At 40.4% G+C, this 14,501-nt stretch overlaps 1 protein-coding gene across 2 annotated transcripts; it reads right to left on the bottom strand.

Annotated features, from left to right (window-relative positions):
- Positions 1 to 11: 11 nt before the first annotated feature.
- ENPP5 (ectonucleotide pyrophosphatase/phosphodiesterase family member 5) lies at positions 12 to 13,448 on the bottom strand. 2 transcript variants are annotated; one of them, XM_060110581.1, is made up of 4 exons: positions 13,356 to 13,448; positions 9,820 to 10,683; positions 8,013 to 8,189; positions 12 to 3,959 (listed from the first exon to the last, which is right to left on the bottom strand). In XM_060110581.1, exons 2-4 carry the CDS (start codon positions 10,646 to 10,648, stop codon positions 3,532 to 3,534), a joined length of 1,434 nt encoding a protein of 477 aa, XP_059966564.1. In that variant the 5' UTR covers positions 10,649 to 10,683; positions 13,356 to 13,448; the 3' UTR covers positions 12 to 3,531. The 2 variants fall into 2 exon arrangements, with proteins under 2 accessions (XP_059966564.1, XP_059966563.1); XM_060110580.1 differs by having other exon boundaries at positions 13,209 to 13,431.
- Between the last annotated feature and the right edge of the window lie 1,053 nt (positions 13,449 to 14,501).

Below are 14,501 nucleotides of genomic sequence, written 5' to 3'. Positions count from 1 at the left end.
GTCACCTTCTCGCACAATATACATACTGTGATAGATGTTGACATGACTTAGTAATACTGCAAAATCCACCTAGGCATTCATTACAATTTTTTTAAAACCAGGATTAAGTTGGTAACATTTAACCAAATTTTTAAAGCAGTGTATAAATATGCAATCCAACATAAGGACATCACTGGAAAGAAAGCCAAGATAAATTTTGCAGAGTTTCTAGAACTATAATTTATTGACTTACAGTGGACAGGAAGAAGTTTGAAAAAAGGTGATCACAGAACACTCAGGGTGAGGGCGGGATTACAGTATTTAAACTTTTTTTGTACATAGCCAGAGTATTTAATGTCTTTTCTAATATAGATTCAACAAAGTTTCCTCTAATAGAGCAGTGATTAATTTCCTATTTTGACATTCACTGAATACTTCTAGGAACTGTGGGAAAACAAAAAAAAAGGCACTTTACTTTGGAAGAGAGTTCTGTAGCATTTCAAAAGTGGTAAAACTTTATACTAACAAATTACTTTTGTCTACTCATGGTTTAACTCCTGGGCTAAGATCCTTGGATCCAGAACCATTTCCCAGGCCCTGTGCTTCCTGAAGTTTGGATGCCAGATTTACTGAATAAAATTGATTCCAATAGAGAAAGAAAATTAAAACCAATTTCTTAATTAAAGATTGAGAAATTTATAAACTATTCTACAAAAAAGTTTCAGGCCCCCAAAACAATGATCTTTTTTAGTGCCCCTTGGTTGTGTTTGATTATCCCTGTTATAGTTGCTTCATAAAACTAGTGTTGTAGAAAAAAATGCATGAGTTTTTGAGGGGAATATAACATTGATATCAAACCTGATAAAAATAGCATCAAAAAAAGAAAACTATAGATTTTCTAGAAATAGGTTCTTGTAAGAAACTGAAATTAATAATAGAATCGATCCTAATTTTACTTAAGAGGACAGAAAGCATTTTGAAAGGCAATTTTCAACTTAAATGGCAGGTGGCAAAGGGAGAAGAAATTGCAAAATACATGCTGAACAAGAAAAATCGTATCAACTAATGAACTTCAAAATAGCCGATAGAGGATGTAGAGCAAACATGTCAGTGTTGTGGGGGGGGGGATTCCATTCCTTGGACCTTTTAAAAGTTCTTACTTACAGTTAGGAAGATTAGCTGGTCTACATGTTATTTCTATGTGCTAATTTGTGTTGACTGCATACAAAGTTTGACCACAGAGACATGCAGATAAAACCAAAACAACAACGAAACTATCGAAAAATGATGAGTGACTAGATATTTCCCCAGCAAAGTTTAAAATTTTATTTTCCTTCAGGTAAACTCTCCTGCTGATATTTTACAGGAAAATACGTATCTGTAGATAAAGGAAACCATTCAATAATCAACTCTTCATATCAGAATTTTAATGATTTCATCAGTGTTACAGAATCTACTCTCTTGTTACTACTAAGGTAATAGCACCCTCTAAAATGAATTTAATGCAACAATTAGTTTAAATACACAGATAGCACTTGAATAATAATGCTTTTAAATAGACCAATTTCATCTTTCAGTCATTAGATTGACATCTCAATAACGCAGATAAGTTCATAGCTACAAAGCAAGCCAACACGAGTGGTCACTGTTGTAAAATGTCTAATCCAGAGTTCAGACCTCTTGAGGAGTTTGCTATCTACCATCTCACTTCTCAGCTTTTTAATCTATAGTACATTTCCAGCGATTCCATCCTATCCCATTTAGAGGTTGTATTAATGACATGAGAATTAAGTGCTAACACTGTTTACTGGTATCATTTAAAAATAATTCATTCACCTGATTTTAGGAAGCACTTCAATTGTATTTTTCACTATGCTACTTTTGTCCTTTACATCTGGTTTATCCTTTCTGGAATACATTGACCACTTTACCTACTTCTAGCGAGTTGGTGCACAAATATACACAAAATCACAGTATTTTCTATGGGCCACGTGTCTATAAACTGGTTTCTATTTTCTTCAAGGAAAGCTATTCTTTCCAGGGCTTTCTCTTTCCTCTAAGAAACCATAGGTAACACTACCCTCTCCCTAACCAGCCTACTTAAGAGATCTAAGGCACATCTTTCCATGGTGGGAATGGGAAGCTGAGATGAACAGGCAGGTGAAAAAACCTACCCAGGAGGTAAAGTCTATTTGTGAACCTGGATTCATCTTTGATTCCACTGAGCATTTGGTGAGTGGATATTCAGATATTTCAGGAAACAAGGCTATAATCTCAGCTCCTCTTGTTTCAATTACCTGTTACCTCTAGGAGTTTCACTATTTTTTGCCACCAGGCACCCTTTAGCAATGTCCTGCGTACACTGTAAACAACAATGGTCCTGCCTAATTTTTTTCCCCAAGTTTCTAATTCTTTTTCCCCCAAGCTCCACACATTTCTTTTCAAGGATTGTGTGGCCTACATTTTCCCTAATGTAGTTTGTGCTCTCTTGCCATTCTGGACCTTCACGTGCTGAAATCTAAAAGACGCTTGTGCTCTGTCACTACAGATTACTGGAAAGAAAACATTGTTTTATCTAATCTGATTTTTTAATGCGATTAATAGTGATTTAGTTTTCAAGGAAGCAAATAATTACAGAGCAAGAGAAAATATTGCTGAGATGGTGCCTGATGCCTTCTAGTCAGACCAGTGCTAGACTCGAGAGGAAAGAAATGTATATTCATGGTGTCTTATTATTATTTTTTTCAAGCCTACAGAGTAGAGGTCTCATGGTGTCTTACTATTAAAATCAGAGTAAAATGACTAATCAGGAAACAGCAATAATGAATTTCACGATGGAAACAACATACCTGGAATGAATCCGTCAGTATTTGGATCTCTTTTTTGGGGGAAAAATAAAATGAAAACCCATGCCCATTGCAAAGAAATATGACAAGGAGTGCCCACAGATGCACCCTGCTGTTGGGAATGCAGCTCTCCAAAATTGAATGTTCAAAGGTCATCACATTTCATTTTCAACAGTTTTCACTTTCTTCATGTTCTCCCAATTTAAGAAGATAGATAGATTTCTACAGTATTCAGGAATTATTCAAAATTTCATTCTGTTTGAACAAGGATTCCAACAGGTATTCTGGGACATGGGTGCAAAGTTGTCTTTTTCAACAGAGTTATCAGACGTAATTGTCAATAAAGTGCATTTCACATAAATGTACCCATTAGGAGAGTAATTTAAAGTGCAATATGTAAGGTACTTCACATAGTGCAAAGTTGTTAAATATATACATTGTATGTGCCAAGTCCAAATAAAGCAGGATCTTACCTACCAGAAGCCAGAGAGGACAATGGAAACATACCTCCCCATCTTTCATCCTTTGCAGGTATGTGTATTTTGGTCCATGTGCATGAGTGTGTGTGTGTGTGTGTGTGTGTATGACTGCCTCTGCATATGTACGTAACTGCTTAATGGTCTGTGCAAATGTCTGAAGCTGGTTTCCTAGAATTTGAAACCTTTAAACACTGACATAACTATGCAATCTCCACATCAAAGGAGCATCAGGCTTGTAATAATGGTTGAGATATTTCAGCCTGAAAATCTGGTAAGGCAGGTATTTGACTGCGAATTAAATGTTTAATGAAAATGATAAAAAACACAATAACTATAATGCTACCGAGAGAGACCCCTATGGAGTAAGCATATGGCTCCTCTTGTTCATTTTCTCTTGGTTTGACAGTACCATGGAGGAGAGGCGGGCTCTGTGTATAAGGACTTGCACTTGGAGTTGGTGAACGGAGCAGATCCTGGACGTTCCTGAGTGACCCGTTGTGTGGCACTGCAGTGATACTGAGGAGGTGGCAGAGCAGGGGGTACAGATCTGTTGAGTTCATGGCCTCTTTTGTGAAATTCTTTCGGAAGGCAGGACCGTGGGCTAAAAACATGGGATGCATTTCTGCTAATGCATTGTCATAACCGTGGTTGCCTACTGTGAAGAGAGAATGCACGAACAAGTTAGCCAGCCAGATGGTATTAAAATGGAAATAATTGTATCATCAAATTGTGAACTTAAATGCACATTTTATCTAATTTGACTTTTAAATAAAAGTATCTTTTACAAATAATCTCTGCTGTTGTCAACACCACAATTCACTTCAGGAAACAAAAAGTCAAGTGATCACAAACCTTCCTCTCCAGGCAACACTACCTTCAGCAGTACAGGAAGAAGGGGAAAGAGCAAAGCTGAGGCAAGTCAGGGGAACAGGAAAGTGATATTCTTTTCGTGGCAGGTAAACTAATATTCAACACATATTTGTGAGGTACCTACTATGTTCCAGCTTGTTCTAAAGATAAAGTGATAAAGGTGCTCTTAGTCATGAAGCCAATAAATTCATAATTACCAATAAAAGGAGAAAAATAATAAAGGAAAACAAAAGACACCACAAAAATCAAACTTCTAGTTACAGTTACAATCTGCTATCAAAAAAGTCAGGACTTGTGGGTAAAATCTTGACTTTGGTGGTTCAGATCAGGATCCAACTTAGCATTGTGTGCTTTCGTGTGGCTACAAAGAAGTAAAAACTTTAGGAGTCTCGTGACTTATCAAGTCAGAAGGTGATACAAAATTGAAGGATGAAAACTCCTGCATAATAAAAGCTGCCTTTTATTTTTATTATTTTTTTGCATTTTATTTTATTTTTTATACAGCAGGTTCTTATTAGGTATCGATTTTATACATATTAGTGTATATATGTCAATCCCAATCTCCCAATTCATCCCACCCCCACCCCCACCCACCCCTTTTCCCCCCTTGGTGTCCATACATTTGTTCTCTACATCTGTGTCTCTATTTCTGCCCAAAGCTGCCTTTTAAAGGCATGTGCATCTAGCATAATATCAGGGTGCTGCTGCTGATGAGACGGCAACCAAAGAAAACTGATGGACATATATACACTACCAAACGTAAAATAGATAGCTAGTGGGAAGCAGCCGCATAGCACAGGGAGATCAGCTCGGTGCTTTGTGACCACCTAGAGGGGTGGGATAGGGAGGGTGGGAGGGAGGGAGATGCAAGAGGGGAGGGATATGGGAACAGATGTATATGTATAACTGATTCACTTTGTTATAAAGCAGAAACTAACACACCATTGTAAGGCAATTATACTCCAATAAAGATGTAAAAAATAAAATAAAATAAAATAAAATAAAATAAAATAAAATAAAGGTGGTGAGAAGGACTAGCAAATTAGCCTCTACTGCTTGTGTTTGCTACTGGGAAATATGCAATGAGAGCACAGCATTGCAAAAAAGAAAATCCTAAATTCATTCCTCTGAGAGTCACTCCTCAAAGTAATTCCCAACCTGCCCAGCAAAACCCATCTAAAAAAGTCATTCTTAGTGTCATGATTCTTTTGAGTTTATTATTCAAGTGAAAATAACGCTGGATTTATGAATCACTAGGAATCACCTGACGGGACTGTGCTATTCTAGTTAATTAATCGATAGTAACCTTGGGAAATGTGCCATTATATAATTTGTAATTGATTGGATGACTGCTGTGCTCATGTCTATGAAAAGTTGGATCTAGACTCTAATCGTGAAGGCAAAGATAAATCATATCACACTTCTTACTAGAAAATCAGATTTGAAGTGAACTCATTATGACTTAGAAAACTTTTCCCATGAAGAGGGACTTTGTTTCATAGTTGTAGCCCCTACAATAAATGCTTGATCCAGTAGACAGTATTTAATATTGCATGCCTAAGGGCGGAGGTTCTCAAACTTGAATCTTAAACTTGAGACCCCGGGGTAGGGGGATGGGTGCAGGTAAAAACACAGATTGCTGGGCTCTACCCTCACAGTTTCTAGTTCTGTAGATCTGGGTTGGGCCCAAGAATCCGCATTTCTAAGAAGTTCCCACGTGATTTGGATGCTGCTGGTCCAGGGAACACACTTTGAGAACCACTGCTTTTGGACATTAGGGCTGAATTCTCTTATAGAACTCAGGCTGAGAAGGATTGTAGTAGCCAGTACTTAATTATTTGTTGAATAAATAATTATGGTTGAACATCATGTAACAGAAATAGGAGCACTATTAAGGTTTTCTACTCAAAATAGGTGTGACTCATCTAGTATGTGTAGTTCACCAAACCAAAATTTCAAGAGAGCCACTTACATTTATGTTAATTGTAAATTGCAATTCAAGCTCCTCAGAGATAGCAGTTCTTTTTGGAGCAACCCCTCTAACATAACAGCTACCTGCACAATACATGAAAACCTGAACATATAAAGGTGGCAACTATTCTCCTGGCCAAGGAAATTACTTTTAAAAGCCTTCTTAAAACAGCTCATCTGGCCTGATTAAATATTGTTTTACAGATTATTATCTATATGTAAAACCTGTTTTCAGGACCAGAACCCATGTACCTGTATGCATCTGCCAATATGCCTTACATATGCTCTACAAATGCCATGGCCAGGCAACTGCTTTTCTCTTTATCAATAAACATGATGGGAACCCAATTCTAGCTAAAGGGACACTTTGTTCATCTCTTATATGTATCAAGGACCAGTGCCTAAAAGAACATTTCTAGATAATGCTGACACCATGTGCTTGCTTCAACATTCAAGTAACAGAATGGAAACAACTCCCAGTGAATTGATTGGTAGTGCGTGTTAATATCTCCATCAGCTGGGAAAGTGGAACCCATCCAAGAGAGAGAATTTCAGATGGGGGGCTAGTTACAAAGGTGCTGAAGCTCAGAAGCAAACATGGGATGGCAAGGTTACCCAGTGAGTAGAACAGTGGGAACCTCCCATGGCCCCCAGGGCTGGAGGGAGAGAAGGAAGAGGTAGTGTCCCCAGAACCCCAAAGCCAGGACTACCCAGTAGGCACTGAGGCCACAGAGCAGGAAGTCGTCCAGAGCTGGGATCACAGAGGACATGAAGTCACTGTTAGAGACACAGCCTGGAGCAGAGAGAGTGGGGGAAAAATACCCTGGCTTTCTCCCAAACTCCAGCCTTCCACACTCTGCAAAGGTCCTCTATTGACCAAACTGAACCAGAAACCAGTTCTCAAAGGAGCCTGGGAAATTTAGTCTGTAGGGATCTGTCACTGCTGATACAAAGCAGAGCAGGGTAAGGGCGGGGAGATTGAGAGCAAATATGCAAATAACAGGCAAAATAAAAACGAGTGAAATCCTGTGGATGACTTTTCCATTTGACTAACTTGTTAAAAGCTATATGAGAAGGGAAAACTACACTTAAGGATAGCAGGGGGACCTCCCTGGTGGTCCAGTGGTTAAGACTCTGCGCTTCCAGTGCAGGGGGCGTGGGTTCGATCCCTGGGTGGGGAGCTAAGATCCCACAAGCTGCATGGTGTGGCCAAAAATAAATTAAAAAAAAAAAGGATAGCAGGAAGCTCTTTATTTTGCATGCTTTAATTTTAAATAGGATTTACATTATATTCTAAATTTATTCAATGGAGATATCTCCAAAATTATACCACTAGGTATTCATTAGGAAAATATATCTTGATATATTTTTATCCATGCCAATATGCGCTTCTTTTTTAGAAATGTTTCTAAGGTGTAAAGCAAAGCTGGCCTATATTTGGTAGAGCCAGAAGCGCAAAAGAAACTAGAAAGCTAGCAACTGAAAAGAAAAATAGAGATTAAACTCTTTTGAAATCAGAGTATAAAACAGATGCAGAAAATGATTCAATTTATAAAATTCAGTTAGGTTTTCCTCCAGAACATAACGGTTATAATAAGCAGTACTTATAATAAGCACTGTGCTTATCTTTGGTCTGAAGGCTTCAAGAGAAGTAAATGTTCCACTTTTAGGAGGTTACCTCATTTTAAAGCCCCAATAAATCTTTATTGGGCTCTTTAGTGGATCTTTATTTAGCTATTAATGTGTGACACTAGCTAGTTATTCGATCGATAAACAGACTGTTGAATACGGCAGAAACAACTCCCACTTAGCCTCCACTTTAGCAGACAACAATGCAGAATGGGGAGAAATACTATAACATACTCACACTGAAAGTCATCTGACTTATTCTGTAAAATATACCACCCTTCGTCAGCCACTGCGAGAATTGGCTGAATTCGACTGTTGTATTTGTAATGCCATCTTTCTGGAATCTCTTCTTTTTTGTAAACAGTCAGATTAGGATGAGCATGAGCTAGTGCTTCATAGACTTCATCAAATCTGCCTAAAAGAGAAGGATGAGGAGAGGCAGTCAGAACAAGACACTCACTGCTACAGCCAAAGAAACAACCATGGCAACAGAGGTCAATCAACGCAGACATCCTACTGACATAGACAGCCAGCAAGTTCAAGGTAATGAAGCCTCACCAGACACTTTAGAACTCCCATGTCCTTTGAGGAAATAATCTTGTCGGGGAAGCTGAGAAATAATCTTCTCTTAAAGTAAATTCACCTTAAGAGAAGACATTTTATAGAACCAGAAATCTCTAATCCCTAAATACATACACACACACACACACACACACACACACACACACACAGGTACTAAGTGGTGGCACAAAGTAAAATGTCAAGGGCACTGCAACATCCAAACAAAACCAAAGAGCTAAGTTCTGGTAGTTCTGAGTACAGAAATAGAGAATCTCAAGACAAGAAAATTCGGTAAATGGAGGGTGAGGGGTGGTCAAACGTTCTTTGAAACCCTGGAGGCATTGCAGAAGTACTCCCTGTAACTTCAAACACAGTAAACCTGGGCAATATCTTTAATCCTTTTCTTGTTTTTCAAATCCATTTGCTGGGGCTTCCTCCCTGCCAACAAGGGAACACCATACCAACTTGATCAGGGGAACAGAAGGGTTAATGCAATTTTCTTAACCACAAAAGGTTGCTATTTTGTATTGAATTGGTAGAAATGTTTGTGTGCAGCTGCACGTGCCTGTTTTAACATTCACTGTTTCCTATGATCCTCTTAATTCCCCTACTAGGGATCTAACTCTCATTTGTGAGCTCTTCAGCTTTTCAAGATCTGTTTTCTCATTTGATACCTAGACTAACCCCAGGAGGTGATAAAACAAACATCAGGAGTGCAAGTCTGAGTCTTGCTCTGCACTTACTTTTTGACCTGGGGATGTTAAACCTTTTGAGCTTGTTCACCTATCTTTAAAACAGAAATAGGGCTTCCCTGGTGGCGCAGTGGTTGAGAGTCCGCCTGCCGATGCAGGGGACGCGGGTTCATGCCCTGGTCCGGGAGAGGCCACAACAGTGAGAGGCCCGCGTATCAAAAAAAAACAAAAAACAAAAACAAACAAACAAAAAAACCCAGAAATAATGAGAGACAGAGTTGGTATGAGGCTTCCAGGAGAGGTTTGTAAAAATTTGAGGTACTGTTACTACTTCCCCTGTTTACAGATAAGAAAACTAAATCTCAGGACGACCAAAACTCTCTCCTTCCTATACCCCACTGCTTCCCTATAAGCAGGTCCTAACTAAGGATCCATTGAAGGCCTTAGGGCTTCCATAAAATCACTGTTAACTGCAGGCACATTTTGTATCTATCTTCCCATCTCAATTTCTGAGAATGGAGGCTGTAGCTTTCACCATATCCAATGACTCCAAAATGGTTAAATGCGACTACCATAAATACATAAAGTATCAGTTTTAGTATTCTAGGAAAAAGTGAAAAATCAGACTCTGAGAAAAGAGAGTTTGTCTTTTCAGAGACTAAGGATTAAATCCCAGAATATTACCATGACAAAGGCAAGCACACTTGAAAGACACAGAAACAAAAATCCCCCACTCAATCGCACTGGGCACACGCAGACCAGGCCCCAGACCAGCAGTCAGTTCAGACTTACCTTCTTTGGGCAAGATGGCTGCCACCGGCGACTGGTCAATCAGGGTATAGTGGTCTTTATCCAGATACTGGTCAAGCTCTATGATCCTTTCCTCAGAACACTGCGCCATTCCGTGATCACTTGTGATAATTAGGTTGAGAATGTTCCACAACTTTGCCTTTTTCAGCATTCGTATGAGATACCCTAACCTCTGGTCAATATCTGAAATGACAGGCCCCATGAGTGGGCTGTCTGGTCCCAAATGGTGGCCCATATCATCAGGTTCTTCCCAATAGAGAAGACCAAGATTGATGGGCTCTTTCGATGTAAACCATTCAATAATTTTGGCAACTCTCTCTTCGAATGAAACAGACTCATTGTAAGGCATATAGTAAGTAGGAAAGCTTTTATGTATTTTGACATCTGTTCCAGGCCACATGGCTGCACCACTCGTATGTCCTGCCCTCTGATTTGTGATCCATATTGGCGTTGCTCCTTCCCAAAACTCAGAATCATAAATGTTCATATTATCCGAGGAGAAAGATTTGTTCAGAACAGGATCAAACATGTCATTTGCCACAATGCCATGATTCTCGGCAAAGAGGCCAGTTACCAAACTATAATGGTTAGGGTAGGTCTTTGTAATAAAAATATTAGTAACTTGCTTCACGTGGACACCATAATCTTTAACATGATGAAAATGGGGTGTTGGAACTCTGTATAAGTAATCCCAACGGAATCCATCAAATGAAACTAGTAGAACCTTTGGCTGGTCTGGTTGGAGAGAAAACGTAATTGAAAGTGTCAATGCAGCAAGTATGAAGGACACCCAGAGAAGTTTTGAAGTCATTTTCAAAGTACTTGATCAGTTCAGTGTAAGATAATCTGTTTAAGAAACATATAGAAGTTAATGGCAATAATTTTGTTTTGTATACTTCACCCAAAATGGAGAGGGATGGTGCTTAGTAATCCCAGTTACATCATAAATCACAGCCTGGAAGGATTATGCTGCAGAGCTTCATCTTAAACAAGAGACCTGGGGCTCCCTGTATAAATAAAGCTAAAAATTATATTTGCATTTTAGAAACTGTTTTAGTTTCCAAGAATTTATTGAAACATTCAAAGAAATTACTTAAATAAGCTCCTCAAATATCATTTTAAAAGATGATATAATTTACATACAACTTTTCAGAAACATTTTCAGGTTGACTCAGACTTCTGACTCCTGGGCAGAAACATTTATATAGTCAAATACCCGTGGACATATTTATCATTATGGTTAGATGGGCTGTAGGAACCTAGCAACAAGCAAATTTGCACTAGCAAACTCAAAAATAATACTTTTTAAAAGTACATGTGTACACCTCTGTTTTTCAAAGGCAAGGCCTTATGTCTGATCCATAATGGTAAGAATGTGAGAGATGTCATGAGAGAGAGGAGAAAATAGACTAACTTGGTATCCTGAAGTGACAAAATTTGTGACATTCAAATATATTTGTGAAATGTAATTTGCATTCATGTATTAATAATCAAAGCATAGCCTTCTTTAAACAAAACAATTAGATTCTGAACGAAGTATAAACTGAAACATAATTCTAAAATTTGATGTTGACCTTCCTAATTTTAAAATTCATCAACATTTAACCTTATCAGTGATGTGTGTAGAAAAGGCACTTCCCAGGATTAAATAATCTCTTGGGATCAAGGTTGTTATTATTGTCGTTGGTAATCTGCCTATATTTCTAAAAAGCTTTTATTCTATTCAAGAAAGCTAATAAGAGATAATATGAAAAAACAATACATATGTAAATTTTGTCAGTTCTCATTGGGTTTGCAGATCCAGTAAGGATCTTTTGTTCTCTCCCTCTGCTGTCCATTCTTTCATGAAGGTATTTATAAGCCCACAGAAACCTGGATCTAACCGTATTTTGTGTCAAGAAATCTCTTGAGGAAACTCCCTGGTGGCGCAGTGGTTAAGAATCCGCCTGCCAATGCAGGGGACATGGGTTCGATCCCTGGTCTGGGAAGATCCCACATGCCACACAGAGCAGCTAAGCCCGTGCGCCACAACTACTGAGCCTCTAGAGCCCGTGAGCCACAACTACTGAAGCCCGCACGCCTACAGCCCGTGCTCCGCAACAAGAGAAGCCACTGCAATGAGAAGCCTGTGCACAGCAACAGAGTAGCCCCCGCTCGCCGCAACTACAGAAAGCCCACGCACAGCAACAAAGATTCAATGCGGCCCCCAAAATAAATAAATAAATAGATAGGTAAATAAATAAATTGATATTTAAAAAAGCAATCGAATTCACCTTTTGACATCTTCCTAATTTGAATATGCTGAAGACATATTTAAACCTCAAAATTAGCCCCTGTCTTGCCTTGCTGTAAGTGCAGGTAAATAAAAACTGCTTGGCGTGCTTGCTTTGCTATCAGGGGCAAGAATTCTGTTTTGTTTTTTAATTGATTTCAACATACCTAGAACTGAAATTGTTGCTTAAACTGAAATTGTTTTAGGTATTGGTCTCCAGACAATGGTTCAAAAATTAAATTTAAAAACTATTTCTCAAACAGCAATAAACTTTCCAAACCTGGAAGGAATGTGAATAATCAGTTCCCGTAAGGAACTGCAAATATACTTATTAACATTTCTGGCTAAGAGTGGTGATCCCTTCCTCTTTGTCTCCTTCACCTTCCTAACACAAGGAAGGATACTATGAACCAAATACAATTTAAGGCTAAGAAAGAATCAACTACATGAAACATCTGATTTTCCTCTATTTTAATAAATTAATTCAGCAACTGTGGTAAGCAGGAAAGAACTGCTTTCCTGGGACAAATGAAAATAAACAAAGGCTAAGTGTTGCCTCAAGCTTAGGAATGTTTGGTAAGAGGAACCAACATCATCACATCGATGACATAAAGCAACAAACTGGGAAGTGGGGGTAGGGATGGAAGGAGATCTGATTTCTTCTCCACGCACAAAATGCTGCACTGCGCAGTGGAATCCCTAGTTCTGGGTCCAGATTTCACTGAGCTGCTTTCCAGTTCCTCCTCCCCTCCAACCCTTACCCCACAGACAGCCTTGGAAATCTGGAGGGACGGGGCGCCAAGAAACGAGAGGAAGGACACTGAAGGAGTAGTAGGTGTGTGTAGAGCGAATATACATCAAGAGGAGGGTGATGCCTCGCCCCATCTTCTTCACCGGGATTCCATCCTAGCTCCTGGAAGGATCTCGGGGTAGGGTACGTTCCCAATTCGCAAACCTCCCGCCCACCAAGGCTGGCAGATGCCCTAACGTGGGCTCTGGGTATGTGTGCAGTGGAAACAGGTGGGAGGGTAGTTTTGGAAGCCCGCAGGAGGCGGGTGGGTCCCAGGCAGGCCAGCCTCCCACACTCCCGGACTCTTACCCTCGCGGCGATCCGCTCAGTCCGCATCTGCTTGGGGCAATGGCAGGGAGGGCCTGGAGGAGGCTCCCTCCCGCAGACCGGGGGCAAAAGCGGGGAGGCGGCGGCAGCAAGGGGCGCGCCCCGCCCCCGGAACCTGCAGTCCCTCACCTTTAAGCCACCTCAGCGCAAAGCACCTGACCAGCACCGCAGGCCCACCGCAGGCCCCGCCTCTTGGCTCCCATTGGCTACAGTAGGATGGTTCCTGCTGGGGTTGCGGAGCAAAAGCCGGGCTCCCGGTATCGCTGCCCCGCCTGTCAATCAGCGGGAGCGGGGCGGGCGCTGGCGGGTTCGGAGGATGGATGGGGCGGGAGCCCGGGGAGCACCGGGAGGCGTGGACCCGGCCGGGAGGCTCGAGGGCGGGGAGGCGAAGGCGTCGGGCGCTCGCTAAGGTCTTCTCTGCCGGGTCACGAAACCTTTATGCGCTGTGCCTTTTCTAGACGGGCAGTTGTGCCTGTAGTCAGTGATGCAGAGAGATCATAGTGCGCTATCCCATTTTTTTGTTTGTTTGTTTTCTTACCACAAATGGGTGGCACCATACCCTGGACTTTACTCCGAGGAACACCTGAGCACCCCAGGATGTCGATAGGACGATTCAAAATCTAATTTTAAAGGATTTAATTTAGTGAGCTCTGCAGCCCCGATGTTTATTGTCCAGGTTTTGGCAATGGCAGGTCTTTAAGGGATCTGCAATAGTGTGGCACCTAAGAATGCACATATTACACCAAGCCGGGTTCTGAATCGGGTTAATTTACACAGGGTGAGAGACTGAACAGCATGGGTGCATCCAGGGCCAGACTCTGCTCCTAGCTTTGTTTCCAAATATGCAATAAAGCTATGAACTTCGGGTCTGATGCCTCTTTCAGGAAGTCTTCTTTGGCCTTGTTTCTTCTGCTCCCTTACCATAGTGGATTAATTTTTCAGGTTTTTTTGTAATCAGTGGTATTTTTAGGTCAGAGGGAGTGCAGGCATGTGAACAGTTTACCAGTTTGATCCCAACTATATTTATCATAAATTGTAGCAGTGACTTTGAGTTCCTCTGAATTTGTCCATCTACAGAATTCCCAGGCCTAATTCTGACCACCATGCAATGGGCAATAGTATCTGCTTGGCTGTCACAACTTAAGCTTCAACAACTTAATCCGTTAAAATGGAGAGCAAAGCCAGTAGGTCTGGGTCCCCTCCAGGGCTCACATTCCCTGTCTGGTATATCGGGACTGTAAAATGAATAGACAGTCCTGCTGATATTTAATTAAA

The sequence above is a fragment of the Mesoplodon densirostris genome, chromosome 10 (assembly GCF_025265405.1).
Source record: "Mesoplodon densirostris isolate mMesDen1 chromosome 10, mMesDen1 primary haplotype, whole genome shotgun sequence".
In the NCBI taxonomy this organism is placed as follows: Eukaryota; Metazoa; Chordata; class Mammalia; order Artiodactyla; family Ziphiidae; genus Mesoplodon; species Mesoplodon densirostris.
The sequence above is the reverse complement of the archived record's forward strand: the minus strand, read 5'-3'. Positions and strand labels throughout refer to the sequence as shown.